The sequence below is a fragment of the Scyliorhinus torazame genome, chromosome 1 (genome assembly GCF_047496885.1).
Source record: "Scyliorhinus torazame isolate Kashiwa2021f chromosome 1, sScyTor2.1, whole genome shotgun sequence".
In the NCBI taxonomy this organism is placed as follows: domain Eukaryota; kingdom Metazoa; phylum Chordata; class Chondrichthyes; order Carcharhiniformes; family Scyliorhinidae; genus Scyliorhinus; species Scyliorhinus torazame.
In genome coordinates, this window is record NC_092707.1 from 243,328,762 (window position 1) to 243,354,599 (window position 25,838).

At 45.7% G+C, this 25,838-nt stretch overlaps 1 protein-coding gene across 1 annotated transcript in view; it reads right to left on the bottom strand.

The window, feature by feature from the left end:
- Positions 1–25,838, bottom strand: part of kat14 (lysine acetyltransferase 14) — a 77,422-nt gene that overhangs the window by 12,593 nt on the left and 38,991 nt on the right. The window contains exons 5-6 of the mRNA XM_072503998.1: positions 7,230–7,646; positions 2,695–3,260 (exon numbers count right to left, since the gene is read on the bottom strand). Of these exons, the coding sequence (XP_072360099.1) occupies positions 2,695–3,260; positions 7,230–7,646 (983 nt within the window). The remainder of the gene's footprint in view (positions 1–2,694; positions 3,261–7,229; positions 7,647–25,838) is intronic.

The following is a 25,838-nucleotide window of genomic DNA, read 5'->3' on the forward strand; positions in this document are numbered from 1 at the left end:
GGACGGGAAGTTCGCGAGCTGGAGGAGAAGTACGGGCTCCCCCCCCCGGGGAACACCTTCAGGTACTTACAGGTAAGGGCGTTTGCCAGACGGCAGGTGGTGGAATTCCCGCGGCTACTACTACACACAGTACAGGACAGGGTGCTCTCGGGGGAGGGGGGGGGGGGGGGAAGTGGGGAAGATCTCGGAATCTTACCTGGTGATGCAAGAGGAGGAGGAGGCCTCAGTGGTGGAGTTGAAAGGTAAGTGTGAGGAGGAGTTGGGAGAGGAGATCGAAGAGGGGACGTGGGCAGATGCCCTAGGGAGGGTGAACTCTTCCTCTTCGTGCGCGAGGCTCAGCCTCATACAGTTTAAGGTGCTGCACAGGGCCCACATGACCGGGACAAGGATGAGCCGGTTCTTTGGGGGTGAGGACAGGCGTGTTAGGTGCTCAGGGAGCCCAGCAAATCACACCCATATGTTCTGGGAATGCCCAGCGCTGGAGGAATTTTGGAAGGGCGTAGCGAGGACGGTGTCGAGGGTGGTAGGATCCAGGGTCAAACCGGGCTGGGGGCTCGCAATATTTGGGGTGGCAGAGGAGCCGGGAGTGCAGGAGGCGAAGGAGGCCGGTATTCTGGTCTTTGCGTCCCTGGGAGCCCGGCGAAGGATTCTCCTTCAGTGGAAAGATGCAAGGCCCCTAAGCGTGGAATCCTCGATCAGCGATATGGCAGGGTTCATTAAATTGGAGAGGGTGAAATTCGCCTTGAGAGGGTCGGTACAAGGGTTCTTTAGGCGGTGGCAACCGTTCTTAGACTTTCTGGCAGAACGATAGACATTGGTCAATGGCAGCAGCAGCTCGGGGGGGGGGGGGGGTTTACTTTATTTTTGTTTATGTTGCTTACACTGGAGGGTCTGAGGGGGTGTATACTCCTGTTGTGTTAAGGTGTTAATGTTAATTTATTATTTGTGTACACTGGGGGGGGGGGGGGGGCGGAGAGGGGTTTGGGGGGGTTGCTTTTTTAGATTGTGTTTTGTACTTAACCCTGTTGGGTTCTTTTTTTCTTTCTCATTTTGTTCTTGATATTTTATGAAAATCTTTAATAAAAATTATTTCAAAAAATTAATAAATTATTTTTATAGACCTCTATAAGATCACCCCTAAGGCTCTTACGCTCCAGGGAAAATAGTCCCAGTCTATCCAGCCTCTCCCTATAACTCAAACCATCAAGTCCTGGTAGCATCCTAGTAAATCTTTTCTGCACTCTTTCAAGTTTAAAAATATCCTTTCTATAATAGGGTGATCAGAACTGTACACAGTATTCCAAGTGTGGCCTTACTAATGGAATGTTCTGGTTCCGACAGCGGTGGGCATCGTTACAGGTAGGAATGGAAAATTTGGAGTATGGCCAAAAGTCAAAAAAGCCAGATTTTTCCATCCTGCCATGGGCAGGACTGGAAATCCCCACCCAAAGAGTTAGGAAAGATTTAAGCTCTGCTGAAAAGTCTCAATGTCCAGGCTCACAGGGACTGTCACTTGCAAGAGCTAGCAGAGGTCAACTGGCATCTCACAAAAACATATCCCAGCCAAATATCAGCACTCTCTGAATGGAAGAGGAGGGGAGGTAAGTGACGGGTTAGAGGGGTGAGGCAGCAGGAAACATACTCGAGTAATTTGATGACTAAAGGTTCAGTCATAAACTCATTGGCGAATGGCGGATGATCCAAGTCCAAGTAGATTACAGAGGATGAAAGAGAACTCTAATGTATAGTTAACAAAGAACTTTGGCAAATCATTCCCATTTACTCCGCCCCATTGTATCACTGGTACAAAACAAAGTATGACATCAGTCTGTACGTTTATGTTAAAAGAAGCTATACTCAATATACAAAGATCCCCCAAAAAAGCATTCATATTCAAATAAAATATTCTTTGTAGGAAACACAATTACATCACAAATCTCTCTGATAGAGTGACAGTGTTCCCACTCAAAATGTGAGGTGAAAAGTGGTGTGCCTGAGATGTAGTGATATCAGGCTGCCTATGAAAGAGCAATCCATTTAGTCCCGTTCTCTCCCCATTACCCGATTACTTAATAATGTTATGAAATTAGATCAGTAAGTGATTATATCACAGACATTAAGCCTATGGCCTCTGAGCCTTGGCAAGTTTCCTCCTTTGAGCCAAAGCTGATCTAAATTCTCTAATTTAATGTAATGCTGTTTGAATTGCGTAGATCAGGAAATTTGGAAAGGGCCGCTGTTAAAACTAAGACCTCATTGGCCAATAAACACAAAAATCAATTTAAGTCATCAATCTGGGATATATGCAATTGAATGGGAACATAGGTTTAACCTGCATGTGTGTCCTCTAAGATACATATCAATCTAACTCTGGGTACAAAAATTTGGATGACTAATCAGATTCAATCACCTCCCCTCAAAATTGCTGCAGAGATTATGGCTATAGTTCCAGGAGTCACAAGCAAGAAAGTGCAACTTATCTCTTGACACCTCAGCCAAGTAATCTGGATAAACTTGAAGTACAGAGAAGAAAAAGAGGGAATAAAATGATTATGTAAATGTGTTTCTCATGTCATCAAAAGTTCTCACTGCTGATACTGATAAACAGCCTTCCTTTATCACACATTCCCAACACTTGACAATATTGTAAGGGAAGAGATTTTCTCCAAGCATCTTGTTGCTATCCTCACTCACCTGGTACCGGTCCAGGATCCGAAAGTCTTGACTGGTGGTCCGAAAGGTCCCAACACCCACGGGCATCCGGACGCGGTCACTTTCCTTGCTTCCACACCCCCCGCCAACCAACGACACTGCAGCTTCAACTGCCTGATCCAGGTCAAAGAGGGGCAAACCACGTTCCCTCTTGGCCTGTCTCACGAGCAGTTTGCGGCGCAATCGTTTGGCCTCTACACTCAAGGCGACTGCGTGGGGGCAAGATTCCAGTCTTCGGAGTAGAAGTCTCTCATCATACAGACTTAGCGCAATACACTTAGGAGCAGGCGCTTGCACATCCCTCTCTGCCTGGATTTTCTTCCTCTCTTGAACATTAATTTGAGAGAGCTCAATGGCATCCTCAGGCTCTTCAGTATCAGCTTCCATTTTCTCAGCTCTCTCCTCCTCCTCCTCCGCATCACACTTGATTTGTTCAGCTGCCTTCACTTTCTTTCTACTTATGATCATGGTGCCAGTGGTCACACTAGGAGGTGGCAAATACTCTATTCCAGGATCAATAACACCATCCACATCTCCCTCTTCATCATCTGAGCAGGAGGAAATGAAAAACATTCACTTCCAATGTAAGTTGTCTTTTTCTCTTGATCTTGCTTTACATTTGCACAATACTGCAGTTATTAACTCTTCAATTTTAAAAAATGAGATAAAAAGAAAAACAATGCACATCTGAAATCTCAAACAAAAACAGAGAATGCTAGAAAGTCACAGGTCACCTGCATCTCCAACACATTTGCAACTACCATCTTGACTTTACTGTTTCTCGTGGCCCCCTTGGTTTCATATTTAGACAAGGTAATTTATGGCAACTGCCTTGTACCTCTTAATACTCTCACCCCCTGCCCTCTTCCAAGCCCCACTCCCTTTTGTGCCAACCCAAGAAAAAACTCTTCCTCGTGTCATTCATAATAGGATTTTCAAACTTCCAACTGCTTATCAGTTGGTCCCTCCAATTGCCATCATACTTAAGTAGTCGTGGATTTGCTCATCCACTCCCTCACCTCCACTTGATGCCCTTTTCCACAGCAACATCTTTACTTGCCTGGTCATTTGTCTGGGTACGGTGATCAAAGGAGGCAACCATGCAACCAATGTTTACATTCCAAACAATGCAGTAAGTAACAAAGTCATAGTACAGAAGTCTGCACTACCCTGTCTTTTCGCCAATACCATTGGTTAGATGACATACTATCAGTGGTCAGCCCAACAAAACAGATCAATGTGTAAAAACGCAGTTGCTATGTCACTGACTGTGCACACAGAATCTGCAATAGTGGTCCTGGAAGTGGAATCATTGTTGAAGTTCCAGAAAGATACCCAATATTTACCATTTGGGTGCCTAATATAAAATGCGATTTTAATGGAAAATGCTGGGGACAATCACTAAGTATTCATATACAATGCCACAGAAATCATTTTTGCAATAAAATCAAACTATGAGGTTAAAATTAGTGATCAAATTAGTGGCCAGCAAGAACTTGTCATCTTTAACACAAGCACTTACCACTCTGTTTCCCAAAATAAATAATGAAAACGGATTCTTCTCCACTATAGGCCCTGTGTAAAAGCACATTCCTAGATATACAGGTTCACCCATCACCCCCGTGATCGCTAACCTACATTGTCCTGCAATGCCTCAATTTTAAAATTGTCATCCTCGTTTTCAAATTCCTCCCAGTGCCTCGTTTCTCCCCAACTCACCTTTTCCAACAACACTCAAGAGGTATCTGTGCTCCTCTAATCCTGGTCCCTTTCACACCTTCGATTTTCACTGCACCACCGACGCCACGCCTTCAACTCTCTAGGCCCCAAGCACTGGAATAACCTACATAAACTCAACCATCTTCTCTCTCCTTCTTAAAACTAGTTCTTTGACCAAACTTATAGACCCCTGTCTCAGCGTTATCTTACATACCTCAATGTCAATTTTGTCTGATAATGCTCCCATGAAGCACGTTGGGACATTTTGCTATATTTATGTAAAAACAAATTGTTAAAATTCAACTTCAAGATTCATTTTGTGTACTGGGCCTCAATCTTTTGAGCATGTTATCTTCTAAAGATGCTACCCACCATATTTCTTCCCTTTGAAAGCTCCCTACCCTGCCCTGCCCACAGCAAGGAATGAAGGTGATGTGGCAACTTTCAGTTTTCAAACAATGCCAGTCCAACCAAGCAAGGGCAGTATGGTGGATACGCCATCTGTGTGCTGCCTGGTATCTCTCCTTTCTTCACCTTTCATGAACTACAACAGATATCAATGCTGCATCCAGTCACTTTGTGCCAGGCTTTGTATGGTCCCTTATATTTATTCTACAAAGGGCTGCACTATTAACCAGCCAACCACACAGGTAGATTTTTGATCAAAAGAAAAATACTACAAATTTTGTTTTAACTGCCTAATCAAAAAATTGAGGTGGTATTTGTCGAACTTGTGCTGAGCTTCATTGGATCACTGTAGAAGGCTGAGGATAGAGAGCTCAGTGGAAGTGAGGTGGAATTTTAAAGTGCCTTATTGAAAGATGGTGCTGTTCTTATTTTTCCTTATTTTGTGAAAAACATTATCTGATAACAGTGGCAATTAACTGCTCTGCAGAGACTGCGGGCAGCCTTTTGTTACCTGTTTATTGTCACAACGCATACTGCATCCCCAGCCAGTGAATGTTGTGAAACATTGCCTGGTAACAAGGGCCCAAATCAACCTTTCTAAAACAGGTAAAGAACCAGCACCAGGTAATTGAAGGGAAAAAAGAACACGTGAAATTATTCCAACAAATGAAACTGAAAAAAGTCACACAGATTGGAACAGCGAACCTGTGAATAATCAGTAAATAACATTGACACCAAAATGGAATAGAAAAATACACTTGTAAAGAGATTCCTCAATAAACATCACTAAAATAGAATACCTGGGACCTCACGGTGCTTACCTACATTCTAACTGCAACAGCACCTTCCAAATCCGCTGCCTCTAATAGAAAAGGACAAGGGCAACAGTCACACAAGAACCACAAGTCCCCTTCTAAGTCGAACATTATCCTGACTTGGAAATATTTTGTGGTTCCTTCACTGTTGCTGGATCAAAATCCTGGAACTCCCTCCCAAATAACAGCACTATGGGTGTAAATATTCCACATCAACTGCAGCAGTTGAAGAAGGCAGCTCACTACCACCTTCTCAAGGGCAATTCAAGTTGAGCAATAAATGCTAGCCTTACCAGTGACACCCAGGTCCTGTGAATGAATACAAAAAATTACATTTCAAAAGTGCTTCATTGGTTGTAGAAGTGCTTTCTCACATTCTGATGTGTTGGTAAAAGGCACTACATAAATGAAAAAGTTCCTTCATTTTAAAAGTTCTTCAATCTCCAACTTCGATATCTCAGCATTTAGCAGATTTCTTTTGACATTGCTGTATTTTTATAATATTTTCTGTTTGAAGTTAAAAGGACAGTTTAACCACAGCTGTCTTTACTCATTTCACTCTCTGTATTTATTTACTGAAAGATTTACTTTGATACACTTCCCCTTCCCCTTATGGGGAATTTGAAAAATCTGACAATCCAGCCTCACGGTTTGTCACTCTGATAATAATTTGTAGTGGAAGACGACTCCAGAAATAAGTAGCCCCACTGTCTATTTTAAAAACTACATTAAAATATTTTTTTTACTATTCTTCAAATCAAAGCTGTGAGCCACATTATTAAGCCTCCTTGCTTCCGGACTATTCCATGGAGGAAGCTCCATCTTTTCCAGATTACAATGGGAGCCACAATTTTGCATTTTACTAGAAGCCAAAAATGAAGCTGCCAGATCAATCCCAGAAAACACACCATTCAAACACCAAACATAGAAATTTAATCAGCTTGGCACTGAGAGGACAATTTGTACAAATTATGCTCCTCTGAAGCTTTTTGTTCAAATGAAACATAGCAAAAAAGCTCTTCTTGCTTTAAAACGCTAAATCAAAGATGCACATTTTGATAGAAGCTTTCACTACCTCAGGACATCTCAAAGAGCTTCACAGCCAACAAAGTATTATGAAATGTAGACTCTGTTGTAATGTAAGACCATAAGACGTAGGAGCAGAAGTAGGCTGCTCGGCCCACCGAGTCTGCTCCGCCATTCAATGAGAATATGGCTGATCTGGTATAACCCTCAACTTCACTTTCCTGCCTTATCCCCATAAACCTTGATTCCCTTACCCCTGTAGGGAAATGCAGTAGCGGAATTGTGTACAGCAATTGAATTATGACCAGATAATCTATTTAAGTGATGTTGATTGTGAAATGCATATTAATCAGGACACCTGGGAAAAGTCCTCTGCTCTTCTGGGATCATTTAACATTTTTTTGAGAGGACAGATGGACGTTGCTTTGAAAATCTCAACTGAAACACGACATATCAAATTATGCAAGACTCCTTAGGATAAACTTTCCTGTCAACAACCTATAACCAAGTAAAGTCATTATAATCCACCACAGCCAAATGATTTCTTACCGTGAAACAGTGCTTGGGGGGGCATGACATCAGGAATAAGATCTGCCTCTGACAAGAGACTAGGAGTGGCAGAATGAGACAGTGGGGTCCCAGGAGCAGAAAAGTCCAGTGATGGGGATGGGGAGGGGCTGGTAAGTGGAGTCCGATCTGAAGAACTCAGAGAAGAAAAGTCGATCACTTCCCCTTTCTCCAGGATCAGTTCTGACCTGCGAGTCCGGCTGGAGAACTTAACTGGGGTCGAGGACGTGCTCCTGTCGATGAAGGTCGCAGCTTCCTTTTGAGCACGCCTAATGTCCTTAGCTTCCTGAGTGCGGGAGCGTTTCTCCTTCAACTCCATGGCTGTTTCCACAGGGTTGCGACTCACTCGTTTCCGAAGCCCTTCCACTGTAATAATTGGATCCAAGGGCGGTTTGACAGCTGAAAAGTGAAGTGAATCAACACATTATTTCATCTAGATGTCAACTAATGTTAAGTTAGCTTCCCATACAATTGAAAGAAATAAAAACCAAAGTTTCATCCACAAATATCAGGTAAAGAACAAGAAAGCACAAATGGTGAAGTAGATCCAAACTCAATATACAAAATAATTTCAAATGGAGTATTAATACAGAGAAAAGGTGTCAAAAGGGCAAACTTCACTAAATTAATATTTAGAAATTGGCAAATTTGCTAACTCCTGGTGATGAGACTGATAGGGAACACAAATGAAAACATTTCCAAATATAGAGGAGGGGGTCTTGTGTGAGGTGCTCCGGAGAGTGAATGCCTCCCCCTCATGTGTGAGGTTATGGCTGATACAGCTGAAGGTGGTATATAGAGCGCACCTCACGAGGGCGAGGATGAGCCGATTTTTTGAAGGAGTAGAAGATGTGGGTGAGCGTTGCGGGGGGGGGGGGGGGGGGGGGGGAGGGTGCTAATCATGTTCATATGTTTTGGTCCTGTCCAAAGCTAGGGGAGTACTGGAAGGAGGTTTTAGGGTAATTTCCAAGGTGGTGCCGCGTGAAACTGGACCCGGGTCCCCGGGAGGCCATATTCCGGGTGTCGGACCAGCCAGGGTTAGAAACGGCTGCGGAGGCAGATATCATAGCCTTCGCCTCGTTGATCTCCCGAAGGCGGATCCTGCTGGGATGGAGAGCAGCCTCTCCACCCTGTGCCCTGGCGTGGCGGGGGGACCTGTTGGAATACTTGACCCTTGAGAAGGTTAAGTTCGAACTGAGGGGAAGCTCGGAGGGGTTCTACAAGTCATGGGCACTATTTATTATGCACTTTAAAGAACTGGATAACATCAAACATTAGTTGGGGGGGGGGGGGGGGGGGGGAAAGAGGGGGGCTGTGTATATTAAGGATGACTATGGGTAATCTCGGATTTCTTTTTGTCATTTGTTTATGTAAACATGCGGGTTGATGTTTTGGGGTTGGTGGGAGGATGGAATTGTTGTTATTGTTATGGGGATTGACATAGCTTGCTGATTATTGTTTATTGTTGGTGGGTGTAAATTCGGGAGAAAATGTGCAAAAGGAGAATAAACATTTTTAAAAAAAAATCATTTCCAAAAAAGAAATGAAGTTTTTATGAGCAAGGGAAAGTTTAGCGCGTTTAGCCAGGTGTTTCCCAACGCTCAGAGCGCCGAGAAGTCCCACGCTATCGAACGGGACTCTGTCCCCATTTGGGTAGATTCAGGGCCTCAGGCCAACACCCCGACGAGGTCTCACTTCGTCCAGTTAGCTCCATTCACCGGAACTCCGCAGTGGAGAAGGAGATCGGGACGCCATTTAAGAATGGCATATCGATCTCGCACGCCCTCCCCACTCTCACGACCTGCGAATCCGCCAAAACCCCAACTCTCCTATAAGGGGGTCCTCAGGCCCTCCGGACCTGCAACAGGCCAATTTCCTGTTGTGAGAAAAAATGCCAACTTGGCACCCTGCCAGCTTGCAGTACCACCTGGCCACCTTGGCAGTGCCACACTGGCACACCATTGGCACTGCCAGAATGCCAGACTGTGTCAAGGTGTCAGGCTGGCAGTACCAAGGTGCACGAGTGGCACAGCAGTGTCAGAGTACCATCCTACCCGGAGGTCAAGCATCTGGGCCTCTGATCCCCTGGGAGGCCCAGAGTGCCATTCCGTCTAGTCCCCATTTATGGAGACCAGCACTGAACTGTGCTCATCCAAGGAGAGGCGTTTTAATCCCAACACCTTGGTGAGATCATGGGAGAGCACACTAGAATGAGACTAGCTGTCTCACTCTAATATGCAGATTTGCTAAAAAAAAAAGTGATCCGCCCACAATGGGCGGGATTCACATTGCGATGTTTTGCAAGATCGTATTAGATCTCGCGAGGCGTGACAAGAGGGATCTCCCGGCAGCTACCGGCCGCGTCACGCACCTTTCGGGCGCAACGCGGCCTGTAGATTGCGCCCTAGAAATGTGCAAGACAAATTATGAACCCAAAGAAAAGAATGGAGTGTGGTAATGAAAAGCCAGTAAGGTACAAACCAAAATTTCTATCAATTAAATGCATTTAATACTCAGCTAAAAAGTGTGATGTACAAAGACAAGAAAACAAAAGCTGCTATTAGATCAGCTGACAAGATAGTAGAAAAGAAGACTGCAGACAATTATGGAAGTAATAAGAAATACTTTGTCAAAGACTTATTTGGCCAATGAGGATGTCTAAGGATAGGTTAAAGGCTCATTAGGTATGAATCATAGAATCCCTACAGCACCGAACCTTCAAAAGAACACCCTACCCATGTCCACCCCCCCGCTATCCCTGTAACCCAACTTGCACATCCTTGGACACTAAGGGGCAATGTAGCATGGCCAATCCACCTAATCTGCACATTACTGGACTGCAAGAGGAAACCGGAGCACCCGGAGGAAACCCACGGGGAGAACATACAAACTCCACACAGTCACCCAAGGCTGGAATTGAACCCGGGTCCCTTGCGCTGTGAGGCAGCGTTGAGGCCCATTGAGCCACCATGCGGTAGAAATATTCGATGAGCAGTTTGCATTGGTCTAGACACTAAGATCATGTTTAACTGTTAGAATTTAATGATTTTATTAATCAAACTAGAAATATTAACATGGATGAAAACATTGTTTTAGATAAAGTACCTGAAAACAGATGAGTAGCTAGGTCAGATAGCAGCCACCCAAAGGTTCTCAGCAAGATGGGTAGACTATGCGAGCCTCCAGCTAGCATTTTAATGAGTCACTGTTCTTTGGATCAGTTCTTGTACATTAGGAATGTAGCACTATCTTTAAAAAAGTTGACATGATGGACCAGAGTAATCGCAGGCCTGTTAATCTGGCATCCGTAATTTGGAGAAACACTGGAGGGAATCATTGGGATGTAATGTATAAATTATCTTATTTACAGAGGGTTTGATTAGAAATACCCATCATGGCTTTGTAAAAACGTCATGTCTTATAAATTTGATCAAATTTTTTTAAAGAAGTGCATGAGGGAAGTCTAATTAGACTTCCAAAAGGTTTTTGATAAGGCACCACATGATAATTCTGTACAAGATCAAAGCCTCCTCATATACACTGAGCTGGATTGAGCACTGTTTGGGAGGACATGGGCAGAAAGTAGTTATAGATTTGAATCTGTTTGGAAACTTGCTACCAGTGGCATTCCAGAGGGATGTGTGTTGGGGGCACCACCTGCATATTTTCTGATGACAATATAATTTATCCGGACATCAAGTCTTCACGTCTGCTGCAATGTTTTGGGAGATTAAGGCCGCGATTTAATGGGATAAAAAACAAAGTCCCGTTTGGGCACGTTTAGCTGGGTGTTTCCCTGCACTTGCAGCACCAAGAAGGACCCCGCTATTAAATGGCCCTCTGCTTTTTCAGGCCTCGGCGAGGAACGCCCTGCCGAGACTGCACTTAAGTCTAATTTCCTGCACTGGCGAGCTCAAATGGTGCCCCGATCTCTCAACCCCCACCACGGCATCCGGCCCCCCTCCCCCCAGCACTCAATTTCCTAGCTTACCAATTATGGGGTTCTCGAGCCACCCGCATCCCATCTCATAAGGGCAGGGCACCCCCAAGTCCGATCCCCGACACAGGCAACCTGGCACCTTGGCACCGCCAGCCTGACACACTGTCATGGGCCTCCTGGCAGTGCCAGGCTGGTAGCCAGGAGTACCACTCTACCAGAGCCCGACCACCCGGGGGCCTCCAATCGCCTAGGAGAACCCACCCAAGTGCCATTACACCTGGCCCAAGTTTGTGGAAACCAGTTCTAAACGGTGTCATGGTCGGGTCTCCGAGGTGAGGCCATTTCATCACGTGCCTTGGGTAACTCCAGTGTTGTCACATTCAAGTGTGACTAACTACTCACTTGAATATGCAGATCGCAACACCTCGCGAGATCTCGCAAGGTGTAACGAGTGTTGTGAATCCCCGCAAGATTTAATGGCCTCGTCATGTCACCGGGTCGGGCTCGACGAGGCCGGTAAATTGCACCCTGAGCTCATGATTGGTAAATTATTTAATAATTTTATTTGGAATTGTGTAGTTCTATGAATGTGGGCAGGCCTAATGTTCAACATTATACCCAGAAGACTATAAGATATAGGAGCAGAAGTAGGTCATTCGGCCCATTGAGTCTGCTCCAGCATTCAATTAAATCTTCATATCGTCATCAACTCGTTTCCTGCTTTATAATAATAATCTTTATTATCACAAGTAGGCTTACATTAACACTGCAATGAAGGTACTGTGAAAAGCTCCTAGTCACCACATTCCAGCACCTGTTCAGGTACACAGAAGGAGAATTCAGAATGTCCAAATTACCTAACAACACGTCTTTCGGGACTTGTGGAGGAAACCGGAACACCCGGAGGAAACTCACGCACACACAGGGAGAACGTGCAGATCCAAGCCGGGAATCGAACCTAGGACCCTGGCGCTGTGAAGCAACAGTGCTAACCCACTGCCGCCATAACCCTTCATTCCCATAAAAAAATGGGGAAATAAAGAGATCTGGGCATTCGAGCGCATACATCTCATATGTTCCATAAGCAACGCCATGAAGTGGTGGCAATAGCAAACAGGATGTTGGGATGCATTCATTAGGCAATTGATTGCTAGACAAGACATACTATTTTACTTTGCTCCTATATATTAATTTAATTTGCTTTTATATACTATTTTACTGTTGTACAAGATCTTGGCCAGAAAACTAGCTCCAGTTTTGGTCTTCTCACATAGTGGGTGATATTGAGGCTTTGGAAAGGATGCAGAGGTGTGCTATTAGACTAATTTCCAGTTTAAAGTACCTCAGTTAACCAATTCAGGTAAAAGAGTTAAAATGCTACTGTGACGAATGTAGAAATTTCAGCCATATTGTGTTATAGTTATTTGGTGCAGTAAGCATTAAAATCCTGGGTTAGTGTGTGTTTGATTGCTGCAATTATGTTTTATAATAAACCCTAGTTTGAAAGTTGGGAGCTAGGGGAGCAATTAAACCATCATTAAAAAGCTTGGGCTAATGGAATTTAATTCTGATTAAGGGGATTCCCTGTGCAGTTAATTAGATTTCAGCATGGCAAGATGCTGGGTGGAGCCAAGGCATTAGGCATTTTACAGCAAGGTCAGTTCTGAACTGCATGAAGTTGTGTCCAGAAGTGAAGCAGATTTGCTCTCACTGCAGTTCAGTTAAAAGAGTTTAATAGTCTTTAAAGCAGTGCAGACTTGACTGAGGACTAGGGGGGAGCTGAAACAAGCTGAGAAGCATCTTCTGAAGACATACAGTCAGAGTTTCTGCATGGGTCTGGCAGGAGTCAATTCATTACTTTAAAGCAGTGCAAAAATATCTGTCCTGCTCAAAGGACATCTCTGTAAAGCAAGTGTTTCTATGTACCATTGGTAGTTAAAGTGGATTGAGAGCAGAGATGTTTTTTTCATGTTTAAGTGGGATAAAGATAGCAATTAAGGGTATTGTATTCGCTGTAGTATTTTTTAAAAGGTAATTGTAAGTTATTTCTGGTGCGATGTTAAATATATTTCAATACTGTGTCATGGGAATGTCACTTTAAGAAATGTTTGTCTTCTCAAGTGGCTGCAGTGATGTCATTGTGGGTGGAACTGGGCTCTGGCTCTGCTTTTTACTTTCGTTTTGACCGGGAAGCTGTTTTCGGCTCGGAGTTTTACTTTCGTTTTCAATGGAGAGCTGCATTCAAACCAAGGTGGTGTATTTTGGTCTCTCTCTGCATGCCAAAGAATGTCTCCAGATCACTTGATGTAATACCCGTTTCGGTAAGGAAAGCAAACCTGCTGACTTTGTTAAAAAGTGTCTTTGACTTATGGAAAGTTACTAAGGGTTACCTATAGAGTACTGTATCTTTGGGGGGGGGGGGGGGAAAGAGTATCAGTGTTGGTAGTTGATAAGATGTTTACTGTGTGTTTATAAAATGTTAACTGGATTCATAGAATAAACACTGTTTTTGTTTAAAAATAAGTTAGATCTCGGTTGCATCACACCTGTAAAGTGGGCCCTTGTGCTCCCCATAACCAAAATCTATTAAAGGATGTGGGTCAGGTGAACTCCATGATATACTTTGGTGTTCTCTAAACCCTGGCCCATTATAACTGTGTTACTAATAAAGTTTATTTTAATATACCATATCCCTATCTCTTTGTGTAATCAATCCTGGAGTGAGGTATCCTTTCCTCACAGTTTTATAAAATTAAAATAAAATATTGGGGTTTCTTTTTTGTTATATAAACATTTTATTGAGGTATGTATGGTTTTATAACAACAACAGAAGAAACAATGTACATACAAATATAAACATAGTTCAAAAGCCGTCTTCCTCCCTCACATGTCCCACCTTTTCTAACCCCCTACTCTAAGCTAAACTAAACCCCCACCCCCCACTTCTGCTGACGGTTAATTTTCCCCAAAGAAGTCGGCGAACGACTGCCACCTCCGGACGAACCCTAACATTGACCCTCTCATGGCGAACTTGATTTTCTCCAAATAGAGAAAGCTAGCTATGTCAGCTAGCCAGGTCTCCGACTTTGGGGGCTTTGGGTCCCTCCAAGCTAATAATATCCATCTCCTGGTTCCCAGAGAGGCAAAGGCCAGAACGTCTGCCTCTTTCTCCTCCTGGATTCCCGGGTCTTCCGACACCCTGAAAATCGCAATCTTTGGACTCAGTGCCACCCTCGTCTTTAACACCTTGGACATGACATCCACAACCCCTGCCAGAATTTTCCAAGCTTCGGGCATGCCCAGAACATATGGACATGGTTCGCTGGTCCTCCTGCACACCTCGCGCACTTATCTTCTACCCCAAAGAACCTGCTCATCCGGGCCACTGTCATGTGGGCCCAGTGAATGACCTTAAACTGTATCAGCCTGAGCTTGGCACATGTTGTGGAAGCGTTGACTCTACTCAATGCATCACCCAGAGACCGTCCTCCATCTCTCCTCCTAACTCCTCTTCCCATTTGTGTTTCAGCTTCTCAGTCTGCGTTTCCTCTGACCCCATGAGTTCCTTGTAAATGTCCGAAACCCTCCTCCCACCAAACATTCTGGAAACTACCCTGTCCTGTACCCACTTGGCGATAGGAGCGGGAAGGTTGAGATCTGCCTGTGTAGGAAGTCCCACGCCTGCATGTACCTAAACTCATTCCCTCCCGTCAATTCAAATTTCTCATCCAACTCCCTCAGGCTGGGAAAGCTCCACTCTATAAACATATCTCCCATCCTCTCGATTCCTGCTCTCTGCCATCTCCGGAACCCTCCACCTTGCCTCCCTGGGGCAAACCGGTGATTATTGCAGATTGGAGACCAGACCGATGCTCCCTCTGCTCCCACATGTCTCCTCCATTATCCCCAGACTCTCAGGGCTGCTACCACCATGGGGCTGGTGGAGTACCGTACCGGCGGGAACGGCAGAGGCGCCGTTACCAATGCCCACAAACTAGTGCCCTTGCATGATGCCACCTCTACCGGCCCCCACATCAACCCCCTCCCACTTCCTAATCATGACTATATTCGCCGCCCAATAATAGGGAACTGTTACCAATGCCCACAAACTAGTGCCCTTGCATGATGCCACCTCGACCGGCTCCCACACCAACCCCCCCCCCCCCCCCCCCCCACCCCCCCCCCCCCCCCCCCCCCACCACCACCCACTTCCTAATCATGACTATATTCGCCACCCAATAATAATTACTAAAGTTCAGCAGCGCCAGCCTGCCCCCTCCCCGGCTGCGCTCCAGCATCCCTTTTTCACTCGTGGGGTCTTACCCGCCCATACAGAGATCATCTTATTGACCCGTTTAAAGAAGGACCGTGAAATAAAGATGGGGAGGCACTGAAACACAAACAGGAATCTCGGAGGGACCGTCATTTTCACTGTCTGTACCCTCCCAGCCAGTGACAACAGGAGCACGTCCCACCTTCGGAAATCTTCCTTCATTTGGTCTACTAGTCGGGCCAGATTTAACTTGTGTAGCCGTTCCCATTCCCGCGCCACCTGGATGCCAGGTACCTAAAGCTTCCCCCTACCACTCTGAACGGCAACTCCCCCAAACGCCTCTCCTGCCCCCTTGCCTGGATCGTGAACATCTCACTTTTCCCTACGTTCAATTTATAACCCGAAAAACATCCAAATTTCCCAGAATCCTCATAATTTCTTCCATCCCTTCTAGTGGGTCCGAAACATATAGGAGCAGGTCGTCTGCGTATAGCGAGACTGTGTTCCACCCACCCCCCGTCCCCCCACCCCAACCAGCCCCTTGGGGCTCTCAACGCAATTGCCAGCGGCTCTATGGCTAACGCACACAGTGGGGAGAGGGGGCATCCCTGCCTCGTCCCCCGGTGCAGCCTAAAATAGCCCGATATCAACCCGTTAGTCCGTACACTCGCCACGAGAGCCTGATACAGCAGTCTGACCCAGTCGATGAAGCCCCATCCAAATCCAAACTGCCCCAGCACCTCCCACAGATATTCCCATTCCACTTAATCAAATGCCTTCTCTGCATCCATTGCGACCACTACCTCCACATCCCTACCCTCTGGGGGCATCATGATCACATTCAGCAACCTTCTTACATTGGCCGCCAACTGCCTACCCTTAACAAATCCCGTCTGGTCCTCCCCAATCACGTCCGGAACGCATTCTTCAATCCTAGAGGACAAGATTTTGGCCAACAATTTGGCCTCCAAATTTAGTAGGGAGATCGGTCTGTAGGGCCCACATAGCTCCGGGTCCTTATCCCGCTTCAGGATAAATGAGATAGTGGCCTGTGACATAGTCGGGAGAAGCCCCCCTCTCTCCCTTGCCTCATTAAATGTCCTCATCAGCAGCAACCCCAGCATCCCAGAGAACTTTTTATAAAACTCCACTGGGTACCTGTCCGGTCCCGGGGCTTTACCCAATTGCATGGCCTCGAGTCCATCTGCTATTTCTTCCAACCCGATCGGGGCCCCATCCCTTCAACCAACCCTTCGTCCACCTTCGGGAACCTCAGCCACCCTCAGAATTGCCTCATCCCCTCCGACCCAGCTGGGGGTTCCAACTCATCCAGCCTGCTGTAAAACTCCTTGAACGCCTTATTAACCCCTGCTGAATCTCCGACCAGGTTCCCCTTACTTTCCGAATCTCCCTGGCTGCCTCCCTCTTTCTGAGCTGCTGCGCAAGCATTCTGCTGGCATTCTCGTCATATTCATAAATCGCCCCCTTGCCTTCCTCAGCTGCTCCACTGTCTTCCCTGAAGTTAACAAGCCAAACTCCACCTGTAGCCTCCGTCGTTCCCTTAAAAGCCCTGCCTCTGGGGTCTCCGCATAACCCCTGTCGACCTGTAGAATTTCCCATATCAGTCGGTCCGTCGCTGCTCTGTCTACCTTCTCCCTGGGAGGGCCCGTATCGAGATCCGCTCCCCTCTAACCACCGCCTTCAGCGCCTCTCAGACCACTGCAGCCGAGACGTCCCTGTGTCATTAACTTCCAGATAGTTCTGGATACATGTCCTCAGCCGCCCACACACCACCTCATCCGCTAAAAGTCCAACATCCAGTCTCCAGTGCGGGTGTTGGCCTCCCTCCTTGCTTACCTAGGTCAACCCAGTGCGGGGCATGATCTGAGATCGTGATCGCTGAATACCCCGTGTCCACTACCCCAGTTAGTAAAGCCCTGTTCAGGATTTAAAAAGTCAATCCGTCCCTTCCCCCCTCACCCCCAATCTGCTCCATAAACCCCTTTAGCTCCTTCGCCATTGCTGGCACCCTGCCTGTTCTGGAGCTCAACCGGTCTAGCCCTGGGTCAATGACTGTGTTGAAGTGTGTGTTGTCGTCCCCCACCCCCCCTCCCTCCCTCCATGACCAACTTATGCGGATCCAGGTCCGGGATCTTACTCAACATCCTCCTTATGAACTCCGCATCATCCCAATTTGGCACGTACACATTCACTAGCACCATCGGCAGCCCTTCCAGCTTCCCACTAACCATAATGTAACGACCTCCCACATCCGCAACTATTCTTCCCGCCTCGAATGACACTCGCTTGTTATTCAGGATTGCGACCCCTCTCATCTTAGAGTTCAGGCCAGAGTGGAAAACCTTTCCGACCCATCCCTTCCATAATCTAATCTGGTCAGTTACTCTAAGATGCGTCTCCTGTAACATTGCCACGTCTGCCTTCAGTCCCCTTAAATGCGCGAGCACGCGTGCCCTCTTAAATTGCATGAGAACACCCCCCCCCCCCCCCCACCACTCCCCCCACTCCGCCAATCAGCCATCACCTTTCTTGGGCCAGTCTCCAGCCCGCGCCCCACGCATCCGCAGGCCCGCCCCCAACCTCCTTTTTGTCCCACAGCAAAAGTCCCTCCCCATCAGCAGAACATGTCCCCCACCCGCTTCAACAGGCATAACATCTGCCCACCCCCCCCACTGCGTTTCCGTGAGCTTGCCCGCCCAGCTAGCTTGGTGGCCCCCACCCATGGCAGCAGACATTTTCCCACCCATTGTTCCCTCACCCCCGCTCGGATACACATATGCAACAAAAAAAAAAAAGCAATCCCAACCCAATTGCCCGAAAGAAACACAAAGAAAATCAAAGAGAAGATCCAACATCTAAAATTCACACCTCCATCCCCCATCAGTGCAAATGCAAACTTTAACTCTCACAGATCTGCAGCATGCCCCAAATCAATACAGAAGGCATTACAGATAACGTCCAAAAACAAAAACTTTTTAAACATGAACACTGCAGCAGAGTTCAGTCCAAACACCTCGGTCCGCTACCAGCCCTTTCCTTCTAGCGAAGTCCATCGCTTCCTCGGGCGACTTGAAGTAGAAATGTTGCTCCTCATGAGTGACCCAAAGACAGGCCGAATACAGCAGTCTAAACTTAACCTTCTTCTTGAAAAGGGTCGACTTTATCTGGTTGAACCCCGCTCTTCTCCTGGCCACGTCCGCACTCAGATCCTGGTATTTACGCAGGATGCTGTTATCCCATTGACAACTCCGTGTCTGCCTGGCCCACCGTAAAATACACTCCTTGTCCAGGTACCTGTGGAATCTCACCACCATTGCCCTTTGGGGGTTCCCCACAAGCTGCTTCCTCGCGAGTGCTCTGTGAGCCCTGTCCACCTCCAATGGTCGGGAGAACGTCTCATCCCCCATTAGCTTCTTGAACATGCCAGCTATGTACACCACTGCATCCGTTCCTTCGGATCCCTTCGGGAGACCAACGATTCTCAAATTCTGCAGGCGGCACCTATTCTCTAGGTTCTCCACCTTCTCCTGAAGCCTTTTCTCCCCACCTCCAACTCCACTGTTGTTTGGTGTTCCTCCTGCTCAGTCAGTGCCTTCTCCACTTTCTGAATCGCTCGATCCTGAGAATCCAGTCACGCAATCGATTCCTTAATCGGGTCCAAGCATTCCTGTTTCTGCTTGGCGAAGCCCTCCTGTATGAACTGCATCAGCTGCTCCGTCGACCGCTGGGTCGTCGAGCCAAGACCCCGGACGTCCGCCATGCTTTCTCCCGCTGCAGCTTCAGCCCAAGCCTTCTCTGTTCGCCTATTTCTTCCTTTGCGAGCATTTCTGGTCCGCCTCTCCATGCATTGATGTAGGATTCCTCTTCACAATTACGTCCACCATCAATTTTCCGAATCAAAGGTCCGATCCGAGCGGGAGCCACCAAATGTGTGACCTACTCCTTCATAGCCACCACCGGAAGTGAATATTGGGGTTTCTGTCCAGTATCCTAGCCACTGTTGGGGTCTGGTCTGGGAATGTAATAAAGTGTAGACGTATCAGAGATCTGATTGAGATTTCTACGGCGATGGAGGAAATTGATTGAATTGGAGTCGACAGTTTGTTCAATTAAATAGGTTGAAGACTGGGGCTCAGGCGTTTTAGAATCCTAGATGTCCATGGACGCATGCGACCACAAAACGTGCTTTGGATTAAGCTGCTGCTGTTGTTGCACAAATACGTACACTGCATACAGCTTAGTACAACAAAGAACAGTTGTTCATAGCTGAGACTGAATACCTTTTTCTTTTTAATTTAGAGTGCCCCATTTTTTTTTTTCCAATTAAGGGGCAATTTAGCATGGCCAATCCACCTATCCTGCACATCTTTGGATTGTGGGGTGAAACCCACGCAGACACGGGGAGAATGTGCAAACTCCACACGGACAGTGACCCAGGGTCGGAATTCGAACCCAGGTCCTCAGCGCCATAGTCACAGTGCTACCCACTGTGCCATGTGCCACCCCGAGACTGAATACCTAATGGTATATTTTGCTTTTCATTGACTGGGTGGCCAACCATCACCAGATAGAAGGGGGTTTTCCTTTGGTTTTTTAGTAGTGTGGGGCAGATATGCTTTAGATATCAGGATGTGCTGGTTCATATAATGGACACCAATTCAGTGAATTTCTTCAAGTAAGATTTGGAGTTGTTTTGAGTTGGGGTAGAGATCACATCGTAAAATAGGGTTCAAGGGCAGACTGACCTCCTGGGCTAGTTTTGCCCTCTCATATGGGCCGTAGAGGAAGTATAAAGGCTTTTTAAATTAGTTTTTTTAATGCCTCTCCCAGATAGGGAGTGTGATAGAGAGGCTGGATGGACCAAAGAGTATCTTTTGCTATCTGTCATTGTTTGTTTATTTGTATCATTGTTACATTCTCCATTTACATTATAGGTTCAGAGATATTAGTAATCTTAAAAATACAATTGCAGGATTTAGGTCATGTAATGCTTTAAAGGAATGCTCAGCATAGGATGCAAGAAAAGCCTATCCTTTGAATATTGCTCAAGGTATTTAATTTTTACTTCTGACCAGAGACTTCTAAATAGCTAAAGCCCCTTCTAATCCAGTAATGATTAACCTCTTTAATCATTGGAAGGTGAAATCTGACACCTGAGTTTTGAGTTTCAGCTACAATCAACTGTCCTCTGCTGTACAGTAAGAAGTCTTACAACACCAGGTTAAAGTCCAACAGGTTTGTTTGAAATCACTAGCTTTTGGAGCACTGCTCACTCCTCAGGTGAACAACATGCTGTACAACACTGCACACAATGGGTTCGAGCAGTAGCAGCTTAATCCACCTGCAAGTTCTGTTTTTGGTCACAAGTTTCCTTACACATCGATCTTACACAGTTCACTTTTACTTTTTCAATGGCAGGAGTGTTTCCTGATTTACTGTTGGGAGGGCCTGGGGGACACAGACGCATCTTACACAGCACACGAAGGAGCAGATTTGAGAAAATTGCTAGAGGGAAAGGTATGTTGTGAGGAATGATCATTAGAGGGAAGATCGAGTGGAAAGGATTGCTGTGGAAACAAGGGAAATAGGATCAATGTGACAGAAAACAGAAACATGGAAGATTAACGGAAACAAAAGGACAAATTAACCAAGAATGAAATCGGGAAAGAGGGGGAAGAGTGACAGATTAAATGTACCTTGCATATATGCAGGACGATAGTATTATGAAAAACAAAAAGTAAAGGGAGACACAGAGAAATGCAAAAGAAAGGGAGAGTAACAGTGGCATAGGAAGTGTATTAGATTAACATAGAAAGGGAGAACAACACAGTAAAGAGTGATGGAGAGAAAGGGGAGAGTTACTCGCAGAATGAGGGGCAGACAATAGGAAAGAAAGGATGGCAGTAAAGACACATGAAGAGAATAACATATACATGGGAGGAGTAACAGAAGTACAGTAAGAAAAGGAGAACAACAACAAGATAGAAACACAGAGGGGACCACAAGAATCAGAGTAACAGGCAGACACCATAACGACCAGGATTGATTAGCTTACGATCCAAACCTCAGTAAAATAATGAATAGAATTCAGAATCCCTGCCTAATGCATGACGTTCGGTCCTATAGAAGTGAATCACTAAACAGAATTGGGAAAAGTACCAGGCCATATGACTTACATGTAAAATTCCGCATTATTTTTATACAAGTGGATTCATGCACACCCTAGAGTAAGACACACACCTTCAGTACTTGACTAACACTGCCTATCAAGGTGGGAGAAAGAAAATCAACTCAACTCTCCAAACCTTCTTGAGCTAGCTCCGAGGAAGGAGTTTAGAGTTCCACTATGCCCAGCAAGTGAAATAATGTGTAGATGTGTAAAGGGCGGCACGGTAGCACAGTGGTTAGCACTGTTGCTTCACAGTGCCAGGGACTCCAGTTCGATTCCCAGCTTGGGTCATCGTCTGTGCGGAGTCTGCACGTTCTCCCAGTGTCTGTGTGGATTTCCTCCGGGTGCTCCCGTTTCCTCCCACAAGTCCCGAATGACATGCTGTTAGGTGAATTGGGCATTCAGAATTCTCCCTCTGTGTGCCCGATCAGGAACCAGAATATGGCGACTAGAGGATTTTCACAGTAACTTCATTGCAGTGTTAATGTAAGCCTACTTGTGACAATAGTAAAGATTGTTGTTATTCTGATAGCAGCTCCCATTAGTCTAGACTAATAGTCCAGGTAAATAATGTTAAAAAATAAAAATAATTACAAATTTCATAAACAACATTTCAGGACAAATCCTAAGGACAACAATTGAAGAATGTGCTAACAGATGGCAAAAGACAAAGCTCCAACAGTTGCGGACAGGTCTACTGTGTGGAATGCAGTGTGAATGCTGTTGCTTTGAATGGCAACAATCAAAATAACTCGTTTTAGTAGAACCTCTGCTTAAAGTCCTACCTTTGACAGCAGTGTTTACACCAGCAGGCTTTTGTTTCTGTATTTCTGCCAGCAGGAACAACTGAAGCACTCTTCCCTACCCCATTCAAATCAGCCAACCAGTATTCAATTATTAAATTATACAGACCTCTGGACAAAGTACTACTGCCAGATAGTAATAAAGCTACCCCCTAACAGCAACACAAGATAAAACAGGCTCATTGATTACTTCTAAGTCACCACTGTTTGCTTATTAAAAAATCATATTAAGAGCCTTGCTGATGTGATAAAATATTAACTAAATACTAGCTAACAAATATTACAACTTCAAATGGTCAGCTAAGTAGGGCTCATTTTATTGCTTTAATTTTGTAGCCAATTATAGGTATGGGGTAATTTTTACTTTGAGCAATACTGTAAATCAGATGATATTGGATCAGCTGCCTGTTATATACCTCTCCTGATTTTCATTTCTATTAATGTCAGTGCTCACCCAGTGGGACAATAAAAGGCCAACGTAGTTGACCGCAGCACAGGTGGTTTGAAAAGAATAAATTGGGTACTGTTGCTGCTCCCAGTTATCCGCCGATGCCTAGTGAGTACAGAAATCAAGTGGACATAGTGTTTGGTTTCTGCTGTGATGTCCCCCATAAAAATTTAGCCAATTAACAAGTCACATAGATGAACAATAAATTGGGTGAGATCAAGCATTTCTGTGGAACCACAACTAGAGAGCAGCCATTAGCTTAGAATATAGATACGGACCCTTTTCAGACACATACAGAGATGTGTATATAGTACACACACTACAACCAAGATATGCAAGATCAACCCAAAGTTACTCCTTCGCAGGCAGTCTGGCAATTTTGTATAGACTGGTGAGGCAAGTGGACCAAATGAGGTCCCAGGGGAGGAAGGATAGAATGATCAGGGTACTGTTGAGTGAACAAACACACTCCTACTGCTCCTGGCCCCAGAGGAATATTTAAAAATTGATGATGGCCGCTTTTAGTCTTCGGCAGTTCCGCACTTCCAAATTTCAGAGGGATTCTGGAATAGAATACACCCAAAAGTGAAGGCCCAAGGCCCGTTTTAGGCGGCTGCCACAGATAACTGAAAAATGGCCTGGCCCAGTATCAGGTTGGGCGTCTTTCGTCCTTTGGCGCGTGGAACAATGATCCCTGAAATTGCTGCCTTATTGCGCCTGTTTTACGACAACAGAATGAACTCAACACGGTCCAATTTCCAGGCCAGCATTTTCAGGGGTGAAAGAAAAAGACTCGGTAGAATAAAAACTAACTGAAAAGTAGGCACCTTTTCTGCACAGCTTAAACAGTTTTTGTTATAGCAATATACAGGTAAATGGGGAAAAAGGAAACTTACCCAAATTTCTGACACATCAAAGCAAGTTGCAAGGTTCTAGACTACAATTCACATGTTCTCACACTTTTTACTGGCCCCAAACAGGTGTTTATAATGACATGTCCCATCTTTACAGGCCTGATCATTATAGAAGTTTGTTTTTAAAAAAAATGTTGGTTCTAAACTTGTCATTAAAAAACAGAACAAGTTTATTCCAAAGGCCTTTTTTAAGGGCACAGGTTTGGGGGCATTGGTAACAGCTCCTCTGCCGTTCTCGCCGGACCGGTACTCCACAAGCCCGGTGGTCATGACGGCCCTGAGAGTTTGGGAGCAGTGGCGGAAGCATATGGGAGTAGAGGGAGCGTCAGTGTGGGCTCCAATTTGTGGTAATCACCAGTTTGTCCCGGGGAGGCTAGATGGGGGGTTTCAGGGATTGAGAGGCTGGGGGTTCTATTTATTGATGGAAGCTTTCTCTGTTTGGAGGATCTGGAAGAGGAATTTGAATTGCTGGGAGGGAATGGGTTTCGATATCTGCAGAAAAGGGACTTTGTGCGAAAGCAGATTTTGACCTTTCCGTTTCTACTGCTGCAGGGGATACAGGACAAGGTAGTCACTAGAACAGGGGTGGGGGAGGGGAAGGTATCAGAAATTTATAAAGAACTTATGGAGTGGGAGGTGAGCTGGGAAAGGAGTTAGAGGCGGGCCTGTGGGAGGATGCCCTGAGCAAAGTTAATACATCCTCATCATGTGCCAGGCTCAGCCTTATACAATTCAAGGTGGTTCACCGGGCACACATGACAGTGGCCCAGATGAGCAGGTTTTCGGAGGTAGAGGACAGGTGTGTGAGCGTGCAAGAGGGCCCGCAAATCATGCCCACATGTTTTGGGCATGTCCGAAGCTTAGGGGATTCTGGCAGGGATTTGCGGATGTCATGTCCATGGTACTAAAAATAAGGATGGCACCAAGTCCAGAGGTGGCGATTTTTGGAGTGTCGGAAGCCCCGGAGTCCAGGGGGCGAGAGAGGCTGACGTTTTGGCCTTTGCCTCCTTGGTAGCCCAGAGACAGATATTACTAGCGTGGAGGGACTCAAAGGGGTATGGGTTAGCGGCATGGCCGGGTTTCTCAGACTTGAGAAAATTAAGTTCGCCTTGAGAGGATCAACATTATGGTTCGTTCGGAGGTGGCAGCCGTTTATCGACTTCTTCGGAGAAAACTAAACTGTCAGCAGATTCAATAAGTGGGGTGGGGGAAGTCAGGCTATTTTTGTCTAGATTAGGCAGGAACAGTGGGAGATGGAGGGGTGTGTTACGCACTGAATTATGTTTACATTTGTATTTGTATCTTTTATTGTTATAAAACCATAAATGCCTTACTAAAACGTTTGTAAAAAAAAAAACAGAACAAGTGTAAGTTGATAGGAATTCAGGACCAGCACATTCCTGTAAGAATGAAGGATAAGTATGGCAAGTTTTGGGAACCTTGGATAACGAGAGATATGAGGGGAGTCAAAAAGAAAAAGGAAGCATTTGTCAAGGCTAGGAGGCTGGGTACACACAAAGCAATTGTGGAATACAGGAAAGTAGAAAGAAAGTTAAGCAAGGAGTCAGGAGGGCTAAAAGGGTCACGAAAAGTCATTGGCCAGCAGGATTAAGGAAAATCCCAAGGCTTTTTATACATATATAAAGAGCAAGAGGGTAGCCAGGGAGAGGGTTGGTCCACTCAAGGACAGGGCAGGCCAGTGAGCCTTACATCAGTGGTAGGGAAATTATCGGAGAGGATTCTTCAAGACAGCATTCACTCTCACTTGGAAATGAGTGGACGTATTAAGAGAGAGGCAACATGGTTTTGTGAAGGAGAGATTGTGTTTCACTAACTTGATCAAGTTTTTCGAGGAAATGACAAAGATGATTGATGAGGGTAGGGCAGTGGCTGTTGTTTACATGGACTTCAGTAAAGCCTTTGATAAGGTTCCTCATGGCAGACTGGTACAGAAGGTGCAGTCGCATGGGATGAGTGGCGAGCTGACAAGATGGATACAGAACTGGCTCAGTCATAGAAGTCA